Below are 15,030 nucleotides of genomic sequence, written 5' to 3'. Positions count from 1 at the left end.
CCTTATTTATAAAGGGAATATTTAAGTTTTTAAATACGTTTTTAACATCATTATGAAACAAGACCCCTATAGTCACCTTTACACTCCTTTTACCCAATGTAGAGAAAATAAGACTCATGCCCTTGTGTGTTGCTGTAAATGGGGGAGCTGGGTGTGGGGTGGACAGGAAGTGACGTTCAGAATTGAGTTTAAGCTTGGCGTGGGTTACGGCGGCGACAGTAGCCTATGTTAGGGATTATTGTGCCTGGTGTGAGACAATTCCAACCTGCATAAAAGCCAGTTGTTCCAGCAATGAAGGTGCTTGTGTGTCTCACCAAACATTACCATAACATTACTGACACCTAGTGACCAGTGTAGAATACTACGTATCATCACAACATGTCTTTGAATGCATCATCTGAATGCCTAATATTTGTATTCAGCTTTGTTTAAACATTTTTAAGCTTGATTCATTTAGAAAGAAATGTACAATTTGCTTACATATGCATATTTGTTGGCTAATTATACGCCGAAAAATGATGTGCTCTGCGATTGGTCCGGGGTGTAGCCCGCCTCTCGCCCAAAGTCTGCTGGGATAGGCTCCAGCATACCCCCGCAATCGTAGTGAGGATAAGCGGCATAGAAAATGGAACACGTTGGAGAGTTCCTTGCCGTTTCTTTTTTGACATCCGATATTTGTACTTCCTGCGGTGGCCATTGTCCCATCGATGTAACGTTACTGACACCAAGCGACCCCTGTAGAATACTACATACCCCAACCTGTCTTTGAATGCGTCTTCCGAATGCCTTCTTTTTGTATTTTACATCTTTTGGCCATTTTTATGCTTGAAAATGTTTCATTTAGCGTGAAGCTGCGAAATTCCAAGTACAAAGTGGCGAGGGCTGATTGTATTTCATGAGGTGACAAGCTGAGCCCTGGACACCTAATGGTTCTGAAATGAGGCTAAAATATAGTATTTTCTCTCAAAATGACACTGCATACGTGTGATGGTCGGATTTGAAAGAAGAGGCCCCAACGTGTTTGTACATGGCGTAAATCTTCATGCTCACTCTCTGTCGCCATGAATATTTATGATCCCTGACATCCTTTGTGAGTTATGGTCAACGTGAATGACTGTGCTTGCTCATGAAAGGTCTTTTGATTTATTACTCGCTGCAAAGCGTCTTCCTACGCATATTTGTAGTTCCGTACTGAAGGTTACCATGGCTTGCTTATAGAGGTAAGGGAGTGAAGCCCGAAACATGCGAGCCACCTCCGCCATGGTGCAACTGTTCGGCCATGAGGGAGCGTTTGGATCGTGTCCCGATTTCTGTGACTCATGGTAGGAAGGTGCGAGTTCAAACAGTCGAGTCTTTCGCTGCCACTTCCAAAAGCCAAGCTGCTAAATCACAAACCAGTAAAACACACTTGGACACACTTAATGTTTGAACAGGGATGATAGCAAGTGGCGATGGGAGTCACGATAGTCACCCTTTCACACAACCGGGATTCTTCTGCCTTTTTTCTGTATGAACGACAATGACACAGAATGGGCGTGTGGAAAAAACACTGCGTCCGCGCTGTGGACACATAGACGGAACCACGTGACACACCAAACCACAGAAGAAGAATGAACGCATGCGTTTAAGTCTTTCGTCTTCCGCTTTCCAAGGGTCATCTAGATTCACGACAAAGTGGAATTATTTCTCAGAGTCATTTTGGAGAATGAGATAACAAAATATCAGCAGAATGTCAGCTGCGGTGAGTCATGTCCATCACGATATTCAGATATTATGTTGGCTTGTCGTCAAAGCTCACCTCTGGTCACCGACCTGTCGCTGTAAGATAGCGGTCCCGCCATCTACACGGAAACAACAAGTCAGCGTTTTCCTATTCTCCCACTCCGGAAGCCTTTTTAAAAAATACAGTTTTAGGGGCACCCAGAAGGCCGTGTCCGTGTGGATGAAAGGCTGAAACGATAAAATACTTTGCCGTTTTGACCTGAAAATGTTTCCGTGTGGATAACTCCTTAGCCCTAACATAGGGAATGGTGACTGCAGGAATGTGGGACCGAGACCCATTTGTCCCATCCTGTTGTTTTGGAAGCAGTGTTGCTGTTTGAGTATGGCATACATCACACCTGACGTTGGGGCGTAAAATCCCACAGTTGCAGCAAAATCTCCCCTTAAAAAGCAAAGCCCCCTTGATGCTTGGATATTCTGTTATGAGTCTGATGCAAAGAAACCAGATGGAACTTCTAAGCGAGTAAAAGATAAAGACTACCCAAGGGCAGCTGTGTCTACAGATGTAGATTACCACCACCAGTGTGACTGGGGAGTGTATGAATAATGGGTTCACTTTACTTCATTGTGAAGCGCTTTAGGTGCCTTGAAAAGCACTACATAAAATCCAATCCATATTATTTATTAGTAGCTCGCAAAATGTAAAGTGATCATTTTGTCTGGTTGTACAATGTGTTTGAAAAGCAATGAACATTTGTTTTATTTTTAAAATTACAAATATAAAAAAAGATTAAATCTAATATAAACATCCTCACTAGAGATGCACGATATCTTTTTTTTTTTTTAAACCGATACCTGTTTCTGCTTCTCAGGGTACCGATAACTTTTTTATATCTACTTTTTAAATTTAGATTGAAGTGTAGTTTGTGCACACCTGGAGGTGAGAAGGACTGAAACAAATCAGGATTTGACCAACTGTACCTGTTGATTTGTCCTAATGAAATATCATGACGTGACTACGAGCACATCGCTGCTATCAGGAGAACCAGAGTATGAAGGGGAGGGGCCCCCTGCTGTGGCCCAGCAAGGTGCGCTATATTGAGACACATGCTCCGAGCAGCCGGTGTGCCGCTACGGCGGTCAGGAGAACCGCAGAATAGAGCGGGAGGAGCCACCTGGTAGTTGATACTACTAATAAGCGTTTTCACCTGTATCACAAAGCTGTTTTTTAAAATATTTATAACTTCTAAACATATCTACATGTGTTGCTTTACAAAATATCAAAGTGGCAAAGTGGCATCCTTTCATTTTTCACTAAGTGGCCCTTGCTGGAAAAAGTTTGCCTGGAAAAAGTGGCCCTGCTTTAACCGATTACTCGATTAATCCAAACGACAAACTTCAGATTAATCGACTAAGGAAATAATTGTTAGCTGATTTAGTGGACTTTAGCAATGACATCATTTTGCGTTTTGCATAAACAGACCACACATGGCTACATTTGTATGATGCCAGGAGCAGGAGGAATCCAAAATGAAGTCATAGACATCAGCCGGTCATCACTGCATCAATCATGCTTGTTTTCCTCCCATGCTTCCTCATGCCTGACATGGGTTAGCAGTTTTCTCCCCACTTTACAAACAATTCATTTTCGGCGGGCATAACAGTGTCGTTAACCTCGGGGCTAATTGCAGATTAAGGCTACTAATTAAAATAAGCAAGTAATGAAAACAAAGTTAAGCTCCATGATGGCGTTATGGTAGCACTCGGTAACACTAAGCCTGCCGTTTGGCTTCCTGTGATATGAAGAATTAGAAATAGAGATCGAGGCATTTTTTTTGAGTCCAGTGTGGAATTTGTCGAAGGTTCGTTCACAAGGCTGGCGTGATGTGGTCGCTTTAATGAAATGACCAGCCTGCCTTTCCTCTTGTTGATGTATAATCTGCCGATGAATGATTTTATCAGCTCAGCGTGAACGACGGCAGTCACGCCCTGCTAGCGTAAAATACAATCCATACCAATTTCCACCTTCTAAAATGTGATCTCTGACCTACTTTTCACATTTACATAATTCATCCTCGCTGCAGGTTATTGGCTGACGTTCTCCCGGCACAGACACAAAGGCACGAGGTGCCGAGTCTCAGGAGTGGATGAGGCCGGGGCCACCATCTCGTTTCTGATAACAAGGCGCTAATTAATGAATGAAGCCACCTCACAGAAGGTTTGCGTCCATTAGTGCCTGAATACAAATGAAGCAAAAGAAAAAAAACAGAAAAACAACAGTTTCATTTCAATGCTGAGAAGCCAAACTTGTCTGACCTTCCTTTGTGTTTAAAAACACTCTGCAGAGACACTTTATTGAACGATGTTGCAAGAAGTCATTTGGCAGTTTTCACAAGCTTTTACCACTTCCATCTGCCTTCCACTATATTTGATGTGTTCTCTTCCAGGATGCCTTCACATGCCGCAATGTTAGCCACTAAAGAGCACTCCCGATGTTAAAAGCAGCCTGAAAGTTTGCAGGAATAGAACGTCGCAGGCTGTTTTCATGTGTTTGGAATATACATTACAGACCTTTTGTTGAAGCCATGCTGGTAAAGCCTTTAATGATGTTCAACCAAAATTGTGGGAGAAACACTTGCTGTTTAATGATGAACTAGGTCACCGGTGTATGCGAGTGACAGGAAGAAAAGCTCTTGGTTGGCATGTATAAAGTTGGTGGAACTGCTGTCATGCATGGCGTCACCATGTCATCATACCGTATCTCAAATCACCACACAGTAATCCCTCGTTTATCACCGTTCCACACCCCACAGTGATGAGTTAATTTCTGCAAAGAAGGATTTCTCATTTCTAAATGAATATAACGCATAGAACACCTGTTTACGACCTTCAAAATATGTTTTTATTCATTATTAGAGCCCTCTAGACATGAAATAGCACCCCTATATTACCAGGACATTGAATGGACTGTTCAGGTTGTCTCAGAAACATTGCACCTCCGAGCAGTCAGACTACATAGGACAGCTTTAGTCCACGAGTACAATTTGGACTTCAACCAAAGTTGAAACGTGATTGTTTTCAATGATTCCATTTTCTTCTGCTTATCTAGGTCTGGGTCTTTTGGGGAGCAGTCTCAGTAGGGAAGCTCAGACATCCCGGGTCGCTTCGTAGGTGTCATATCCAAGGTGTGGTGGCTTTATTTTTCCGGTGGCGCTGCACCACGATCCATAACATGTACCTGAACACTAGAGCTGTCCTATCTAGTCTGACTGGTGTGTGTCCTGCTAGTCTTTGCGCATGAACTGATGAAGCCTGCTCGGATGAGAGGCAAAACGTATTCTAAAACAACCAAAACAGTCCAGTGGCGATCGATTCAATGACGTGGATGAATGAGAATATTCACAGGCAACACCCCCGTAGTCACCTTTACACTCGTATGACCCGATATAGCAGACATAATAAGAGGGAATAAGACTCGTGTTCGGGTGAGTTGCTGTAAATGTGTTACGGTTCTAGGGGAGCTCAGTGGGGGAGTTCTAGCTTGTGGTGGGTTGCGGCCGCAGCAGTAGCCCGTGTTCGGGATTACTGTGACATCATTCCAACCTGCAATAAAAGCCTGTTGTTATGGTGATCAAGCCTGGTGCTTGTGTGTCTCACCCACCATTACAGTAACATTACTGACACCTAGTGACCCGTGTACAATACGACATGCGCCTTTGGATGCCATCCATCCATCCATCCATCCATCCATCCATTTTCTATGCTGCTTACTGCTTATTCTCATTAGCGTCTTCTGAAAGTCTTACATTTGTATTTGACTTTGTTTAGCTATTTTTATGCATAAAATGCTTAATTCAGGCAACAAATACATAACAAAAACAATATATGTAACACGAATAATAATACGGAAATTTCTTCTGTCACTTCTTTTTGTCATTTTTGTAATGCCCCAAACGAGATTGTCCATGCTTTTAGGTGGAGGAGGACCCGCTGCTCGTTGACAAGAGCGTTTTCTTTCATTTCGGTCTCTAAAAGTGTCCAACAAGACCAGAAGAAGTCGCTAGACTTGAGGAAAAGTATCTAGAGTATACTTGCTGAATACAGTGCAGCGTGTTGGGTTACCCAGCATGCCTTGCGGCGTGTGAATGGGGGTCTAATTTTGCGTGTATGCAGTAGATAAGGTTGCATGGTGTGTTCCATTTGTTGTTGTTGTTGTTCGCGCCATGAGTGAGGTGGGTGTTTGCTTTAGTGACCTCCTGTCCGTTGGCGCGGTTCGACCTTAGTGGTTCCGCTGTGCTACGGTCACTGAGAGAGACTTCACATGTCAGTATTTCTGTATGAGTTGTACGGTTCTCTTACATCTTGATGTTCTTGTGTAGGTTCGGAAGGAAACGCGCTCGTCTCGGTAATGCGATGCCCTTCGCTGCAAGGCTGCCCAGCAGGCGGTTCTCTCTCTGCTTCCGACTTTGTCGGCCATCATACGCCCCCTCCCTCCTCCGGAGCCCTGCAGCTGCGAATGCACAGACCATGTTCATAGAAAAATAACATATTTTGCTTTCCCGCTTGCAGTAATTAGCCAACAAAACATGATTGTTTTCAATTATGATCTCGCATATTAGACTTGCTGAACGGCAAATTGTTTCTGCCGCAGTCCAGATGGATTCAGGGCGTAATTGAAATGCAGAAACCCACCTTAAATGTTTGCGACGCTTCACATCACCTTGTTACTTGTTTGCTCCACGCCCGTGCTCCCCTAAGGGAGGCCCACTCATCTGGGACAAATTGGAAGTCAGGTCCAGGTTCATATTTCATCCAAGCTAAACATTATTAGTGTCACTTAAAGGCATAAATTTCAACTGTGCTTACTTTAGCATAAGTACGTTTACACAGCACTGACATTCTTCTTTACCCATCATTATGCGCTATAAATTTGCACAGCATTGACGTTTATTGTTGATTTCATTAAATGTGTGTATAATGTGGTCTTGCATTTGAATATGTGCGTGTGAAAAGTGGCCCCCATGCAGAGGTGGACCGTGCATATCAGTCAGATGCTAAATATGTGCTTATAGAATAAAATGGGGCTCGATTTAACATGAAGGGAAAAGTTCCAGTTGGTCTGCATTTTGCAGGTATTAACGCTGGCTTGCAACTCAGTGAAGACTTCAGTGAAATAGCGTGGAATCCAACTCTTAAGTAGAGTCATCGTCCTCGAGCTGTTGGGATGTAAATCTGTCTCTCGACATCTCTCCAGAGCTCTCATCATGATTGCTATTTGGATTCCGTGCTGCATTCAGGGCACGATTAAATGAGCCAAATCTTGATCTTTTGCAGACTAAATGGTCTTGTTAGTTCCACTTCAGAATAGATTGACACGGCCGCTTTCAGCTCCGTCTGCGCTTTTCCGATTAAAATCTCAAATGCTAACGTTGAGCTTCCACATGTTTGATCGACGTTGGACGTTCGCAGTGGACATGTCCTCACAAAACTTTAGTTGGGGGGGGGGGGAGACCAGTTCAAAGATTGCGAGAACTTACATTCTGCACTGTTGGATCTAACGAAGGTTCTAAGTAGAGCTGCAAGATGCAAAATGAAGAAATGGGAGTGAGACAAAACAATTTGAGCAGGTGAGTTTCATTTTTATGTTTGAAAATGTTTAATTTAGGCAAAAAATACTTAACACAAAGCGAAAAGAAAATGTAAAAAGCAAATCAAATATGTATAATGCATAATAATACCAGTGAACTTAGCTCTGTCGCTTCTTTTTGTCGTTTTTGGAATGTGACAAACTAGGTTTTAGATGCTTTTAGATGGGGGAGTGGCCCACAGCAGGACCCACTGCTCGTTGAGAAGAGCGAAACGTGTTTTCTTTCATGTTGGTCTCCACAAGTGTCCGAAGAAGCTGCTGGATTTGTCACTGGTCACCTTTTTGAGAAAGCGTCTACTCGCTAAATACAGTGTAGCATGTTGGGAAAGAGTACCGCGGGTTACCCAGCATGCCTTGCGGTGTGTCATTTTTCATGCATGTTCGGGCGTAGGCGCAATTAAAAGCAGCAAGATGAGTAAAGATGCAGAAAAGACCACGCTTGCACGTGAATGTGCGCGTGAATGAATGTGGTAAATTTGTCACTTGGAGTCGTTGCCGGTAAACCCTGGGGGTGCATGCCCTGCCCACATCAACTGGGCCCCCCGAAATGCTAGAAAACCTGCATTTTCCCATCATTTCAAAACAAAATTGGTGCTTTTAGTTTTGTAAAAGTCATTAAAAGATAATAATAAGCCTAAGCCCGAACACACGTTCCCTGTTAATTACAGTGCATTACTTTTAAAAGATTCTCCCGAGAACAGGCTCAGGTTTTAGAAGCGACGGTCCTCATCTAATAACTCCTCCATCTAATACGTGTATTAGCTTACCTTGGACTGTTTAGTGTTAAAAACTCACAATAGATTGAATGCACCGAGGGAGCCACACATTTGTGGGACTAAGCCGGTTATTTATATTCATTTTCATTAAATAAAACAGAAAGAACGCATTGTCCCTTAGCTGTTCTCAATAGAAATCTTATTGAATTAATAAATCTTGGCAGCAGACCCACTCCTGACTGACAATAAAAATAAAAAAAATCGACAGGACAGTGAAGCCCACAGATGGCAGTTGGGAAGAGTGTCTCTGTGTAAGCTGATAAGTCATGCGCTGATGAATCCTTCTTAATTGCACCGAAAACCCATTTTCAAATCCAACACAAGAGATATGGATATTCATCGATCTTTTAATTAAAAAGCTCGTGTTCTCATGGCTCTCTTGGCAAGCAATAGTTAGTATCTAAATACATCATATCGAGAAAATGGTTTTACTCACACCTCAGTGTATTTTTTTCCTGGCATAGCTGTGATAATGTCTGCTTTGAAAGCATGAAGACGAGCGCCACAGTTTCCTTGTGGAACAGGAGGATCATCATAGTAACAATAACAATAATGATGATAATAACAAACACATATTTATTGTACACTTTATGGAAAGTGTGGATTATTATACTATGGAACATAGAAGTCATTAATGCAGGCGTGTCCAGAGTGCAGCCCGGAGGCCATGTGCAGCCCGCGGCTGATTTCTTATTGGCCCGTGGCACATTCTAAAAATATAATTTGACAACAAAAAAACCCAGCAAAAATGAAAAAATCACCCGTAGAATAAAGTCAAAATATCAACAAGGAAAAGTTGGAAGTCGTAGTATTACGAGAAACAAAATAATAAAAATATTGTCATTTTTGGACATTTGGCTGTGGCAAAAGTTACAATATTATAGGAATAAAGTTCAAATATTTTGGCAATAAAGTCATAATGTAGCAAGTACAAAATTCGCAAAAAGAAAATGAAAATATGTTAGAAAAAAACAGCAGAGATGGACAAAAAACAGCACTAATTTTTCGAGAATGAAATCAAAATGTTTGAGAAATGAGAAGAAAGTTATATTCTAAGCCAATGAGAGCGTGAAGCGTCAGAAGGCGTCACCAAGTGTACTCTGTTGGTCTCTCTGTCGCTCGCACGGACTTGACGTTTTACTTCATATGGAAATCCTTACGTAATACGATGCGAAAACTTTACATAAATTCTTTACGTTCAGTGGAATTTACGTAAAAGGAGGTTTACGTTATGCGAGGTACTACTGTATTGTGAGGATCATTTCTGTAGCATAGGGTTGAAATATTAACGAAAAACATACATCATATTTTGAAGTCATAAAATTACAGGAAAAAAACAAACAAAATTAAGTTGTGATTTTTGGGAAATTAGGTTGGTGAAAAAGTGACGTAATGGGAATAAAATGTAAATATTGTGGGAATAAAGTCATAATATTACAGGAAGTAAATGGATGAAGATTATTTCAGAAGAAAGTTCAAATATTTGGAAAATAAAAAAAAAACAGCCAGGCCAAAAAAGACAGGTAAAAAAAAGGGTAAAATTGATATTAATAACGGTCTTTTTCATCTATGTTACAAAGCTAACATGCGTTTATTTCTTGCTCAAAGTGGCCCTTGCATCCTTTTGTTTTTCAGTACACTTTCTTACCAATATCTAATCATCACTTTGATCGGGGTGATGGATGCTACCGATGGTGGAGAGCCAATTCATCATTAGTAGTCTCATGAGGCCCCTTAAGGAAAGTGATGTTACATTAAGGTTTGATGCATTCTGAACACGACCTGGCCATGAATATTACATTGAGGGTCAAACATTTTATGAATCATTAACATGCGAGTGTTTGTTCACTTTGGAGGGACGCACGCTCGGAGACCTTGCTTTTGTTTTGAAGACGAGCTCAGCATAATATAGATGTAAGGGAATTTGCTTTGTAATCGACGCGCAACTGGTCATTTGTCATCAGGCAGTACCTTGGAGGCCTCGTTTTTTTTGCTGTGTGTGTTTGCTATTCCTGGAGCCACCCCCTCACCCCAATCTGGGGGAGTCGCCACGAATCCGAGCGTGATTTACAGCACCACCACGGCATTCTCTGGACACTAAATTAACCGGCTTATTGGACTTTCAAGAATTTTAGTGCAGTACTTTGCATTTCTCCCCAAGCTCTGAAGCGGTATTTCACATGGCATGATGATGTAAGACATGTCATTGAGCTGGAATTGGAATGATCGGCGAGGAGAGATTTCTATAGGTGTGATCATCCGTCACAGACAAATTATGTTACGGCATCTGTAAGCCTCCGTCAATTGTTTGCTCTTTTCAGGAAGTGTGGTCAGAAGTCTGATTGAAAGTCTTCTAATGGGTGCGTTGCATACTTATGGCGGTAACGTGGTAAACATTTATGTAAGGTGCCCTTGATAGGAGAGAAGATAATAGCTAATATATATGCTTGCTCCCTCACTGGATCAGTTAACAATAAATCTGATACACGCATCCCACTGGGACTTTCTTTCTTCAGGTCTTCTTCAGGCAGCCAACCTTGAAAACTCCGGCAGAGACAAGTGGAGATGGAAGAAAACTACTGGAGATAAGAAGCCGAGCTTATTGAACAAAAACAGCAACATCACCCGTTCGTGATGGGAAACTGCATTCCTTTTACTGACTGAAGATCTCACTCACCCTTGTGATTCGGTTACTCGATTCACTTAAGTCACTCGTCACAGAGCGTATGCGCTCACCAATGGGCAAAAAGTTTCACCACCAATGAGTCAGTGAAACCCGATTCTTTGTCAGTGGAACTCGAACCTTGGTAGAGCACTTGTGAATCGGTCTTGATCAGTGAAACTCGAGTTTTAGTTGAGCACCTGTGAGTCAGCGAAACTCTGGTCTTGGTCAGAGAAACTTGAGTTTTGATCGAGCATCCATGAATCAGTCTTGATCAGTGAAACTCAAATGTTAGTCAAGCACCTGTGAGTCAGTGAAACTCAAGTCTTGGTCAGTGAAACTCGGGTTTTTGTTAACTTGCGAGTCAGTGAAACTCGGGTCTTGGTCAGTGAAAATTGGGCATGTGTTAACCCGTGAGTCAGTGAAAGTCAAGTCTAGGCTAGTGAAACTCAAGTCCTGATTGAGCACTGGTGGGTCAGTGAAACTCTGGTCTTGGTCATAGAAAGTCGTGTTTTGATCGAGCACCCGTGAGTCAGTGAAACTCTAGTCTTGGTCAGTGAAAGTAATTTTTTTGTTAACCCGTGAGTCAGTATAACTCGGGTCTTGGTCAGTGAAACTTGGGCACGTCTTAACCTGTGAGTGAGTGAAACTTGAGTCTTAGTCAAGCCACCTTAAGTCAGTGAAACTCGGGTCTTGCTCAGTGAAACTTGGACATGTGTTAACCCATGAGTCAGCGAAACTCATGTCTTGCATTACTTTAATTGCCTGATGATCTCACTCACTCTTGTGAATTGGGTACTCGGGTACACTGTGGGCAAAAAGTTTCACCAATGAGTCAGTGAAACCCGAAACTTGGTCAGTGAAACTCGAGTCAAGGCTGCGCACCAATGAGTCAGTGAAACTGGAGTCTTCGTCAAATATCCGTAAGTCAGCCAAACTCGAGTCTTCGTTGAGCACTTGTGAGTCAGTGAAATTCAAGTCTTTTTCAACCCATGAGTCAGTGGAACTCGAGTCTTTGTAGAGCAACCATGAGTCAATGAAACTGGAGTCTTTGTCAACCCATGAGTTTTTGAAACTTGAGTCTTCGTCAAGCACCCGTAAGTCAGTGAAACTCGAGTCTTTGTCAACCCATGAGTCAGTCTAACTCGAGTCTTCGTTGAACACCCGTGAGTCAGTGAAATTGGAGTCTTTGTCAACCCGTCAGTCAGTGAAACTCAAGTCTTCCATGTGTCCTCCAAGGCTCCGTAGTATGGCACGCTTACCACCCAGGATGTGCATTTAATCAGAGCAGTCAGTATTAACAGGGCCATTACTGTCTTAGTCATGCTATACCGTACACACTTAAAGCCTGCCCATGCGTTTCCACTCACAGCTTGTACGTTCAGCCAGTCAAGGTCTACCAGTGCCCCACAGCATGGCATCTATCGTGTCATTCTATGATAAATGAGTAGAAAAAGCACCCCTTCGATGACTACCACTGGTCCTTCAGATTATCAGCCCAGCCTTGAAAGAACGGAAGGAGTGCTATAATTGGCACACACATGCAAGGACGGAAAATCAGCAGACTCCAGTCATGTGACGGTGTTCATTAGGTTGCAAGAGAATGTTGGTGGATGGGGATTCATCATCGCAGAGCACGCTGTCACCTCACTCGGCATGTCCTACGCCATCATAGTCCACGCTCACAAAAGCTCTCATGGATCTTTTTCATATTACGCCCATCTCTTGCATCCCACCTCATCTGTCAGCTGTCTGCGGACTCCAGCGGGTTAGCGAGGAGCTAACGCTGTGGATGCATGACACTTTCCACTCCTAATCAAGCCCAGATTTGTGTCCTCACGTGTTTCCAATATAAGAACAGCTCGGAAAAGCCGTGCGGATATCATCTTGAGAGGAGAAAAGCTGGAAGGAGGACACAGCATATAAGTAGACGACTTTGGAAAAAGTTGCAAAAAGTTGCAAAAGTTGGTTTAGTTAAGTAGGAATGTCACGGTTATTTTGTTTCCATAGTCTGTTCGAGCCTCATTTATATAATGCACAGTGTCGTGTGTTTGTATTGTTTGTTCTCCTGTTTCCTTGTGTGCGTTGATTAATGTAGAAACAAGTCAACAGAAAAGTGAGTCATCAGAGGCAAACATAGCAACACCTCCCAAAGGGGGACATTGTGCATTGAATTATACTTCCAACTATACAACGTCATTATATCAAGTCAATGCACAGGCATGAATGTTACATTCATTTGGGGCCCTCGAGCCAAATCCAAACTTTTGTGTGCACACGAGTGAATTTCTCTGAAATTTTGTGTCATTTACACGTGCCTGTCAACATTTGCATCTGGTCTATAAAAAAAGTCGTATTGGAAGCCAAAAAATGTCGATGGGAACATCCCTGCTTTGTGATATACTGGAGGTGAAAAAGCATATTAGTATCAACTTTGGTCTTTGCTCGATTTTTCCCTAATTTTTGCTGTTTTTTTATTTTAAAATATTTCAATTTTTTTCTTAAATAATCTTAAGTAAATGTTCTTTTCATAATATTATGACTTCGCTGTCATAATATTCTAACTTTTTCCCCAAACAAATTTTCCAAAAATTACAACTTAATTTTGTTTTGTTTGTTTGTCATAACAATACGACTATAGTAAAATAACATTTTTTTTAAATTTTATTATTTATATTATTCTCCACAGTATGTTGACTTTATTTTGTGTAAAATTACAGCTGTTTTTTGTTTAATTTTCCAACTGTTTCAACTTTCTCCTTCTCTCATTGCCACAGTATTTGTGGCTTTATTCTCGTAGCGTTAGAACTTTTTCCGCAACGTGATTTTCCAATAATTACAACTTTATTTGTTGCTTTGTTTGTTTGTCATATTATCATGTCATGCTTTTATTGTCTTTGTTGTTGTTTTATTTTGTTTGTTTGTTATATATTCTGTTCTATGTTAAATATCGAATGTGTCGCAGGCCGCACTTTAGACAGCCTTGACTGCATCTGATAGTGATAGTACGGCATGAACACGGGACGGGATGGGATGAAGGGACAGACTACGGGATGGAGAACTGTACCAGAGCTCGGGTGACAGACAGTGAAGACAAACTATGAATGACTTGCAGAGTGCACGGATGTGCAGCCAACTGTGTCAGGATACTCACGATATCGTGATGGTTTCTCTTTGCCAGCATTAAATCCATTCATTGGATGGGCCAATCCTCAGAACAACCGTATGCAAAACCAAAAATGTTTCTCTCTAAAATATGCACCAGTAATAATCCCTTTAGTAATGAGGACTGTGGTTCTAATTCTGCTTTAATTCGATAATTACTTGTGTTCATGAATTACTTTTCTTTCAAGGCTGGTGCTGCTCTGAGCAGTGTAAATATTTGAAACACAAAAGGCCGAGCTTGCCTTAAAAAATCCGCCGCATGTAAAGCTGCCTTCGCGACAACGGCCTAGAGATGTCTTCACATGAAAGCAGCCTCATTTTGCATTCACGCAAACCTGCCGCCGCCATTCAGTCTTTGAACTGCCATTAAGCCATTTATCACCAAGCGCTGCAAGGCATTTCATTTTTTGCTAACATTGGGGACGGCTGCCCTCTCCCCTCCCCAGCTCCGCCTTTGTGTCGCAAACCCCATGTAACGTGCGCACTGTGCGCCGTGTCCAAGCCTGTCATTTTGCACTTCAACAAAACCAATTGCTGCTAAATATTTGCCTTTCAAACGGAACTGAGAGAGCATGTGTGTGTGTGTGTTTTTGTTGTTCCCAGCTGACTTTGGATGTCTTTGTTTTCTCCAGTTGCCCCATCCATCCATGAGATGAAAAGCCATGGAGTTGGTCTGGGGCGCACCGCTCTACTGCGGTGCGAGGCGGCTGCTGTGCCTTCGCCAACGTTTGAGTGGTACAAGGGGGAGAAAAGGTGAGCAGATGTGGAATCCATGCTGGGCTGCTTATGTTGTGCAAAATCATTTTGACTGAATAGAATCACCAGGTTTTGTTGTACAACCCACTAGTCATCAGAAACAAATGGATCAAGGGTCTCCAGGTTGTCAAATAATCCAAACCTCTGCATGCTGGAGTTAGTTTGTGCATTTGATTGGCAGCTGCACCAGTCCACATACACTCTTAACCCTTAAGCGCCATTGCTGAATTTAACAAGGCATTTCAGGAAATATGGTGCCATGTGTAGTTAATACTTCACACCAGGAGATGGCGGACATCTGG

At 42.3% G+C, this 15,030-nt stretch overlaps 1 protein-coding gene across 3 annotated transcripts in view; it reads left to right on the top strand.

Moving 5' to 3' along the window:
* negr1 (neuronal growth regulator 1) overlaps nt 1–15,030 on the top strand; it is a 191,061-nt gene that overhangs the window by 100,660 nt on the left and 75,371 nt on the right. For all 3 annotated transcript variants that reach the window (XM_054790013.1, XM_054790012.1, XM_054790011.1), the window contains one exon: nt 14,605–14,725. In XM_054790013.1, the coding sequence (XP_054645988.1) occupies nt 14,605–14,725 (121 nt within the window). The remainder of the gene's footprint in view (nt 1–14,604; nt 14,726–15,030) is intronic.

Source organism: Dunckerocampus dactyliophorus, chromosome 10 (assembly GCF_027744805.1).
Source record: "Dunckerocampus dactyliophorus isolate RoL2022-P2 chromosome 10, RoL_Ddac_1.1, whole genome shotgun sequence".
Lineage (NCBI taxonomy): Eukaryota > Metazoa > Chordata > Actinopteri > Syngnathiformes > Syngnathidae > Dunckerocampus > Dunckerocampus dactyliophorus.
Note: the sequence above shows the minus strand (reverse complement) of the source record. Positions and strands in the feature narration are given on the sequence as shown.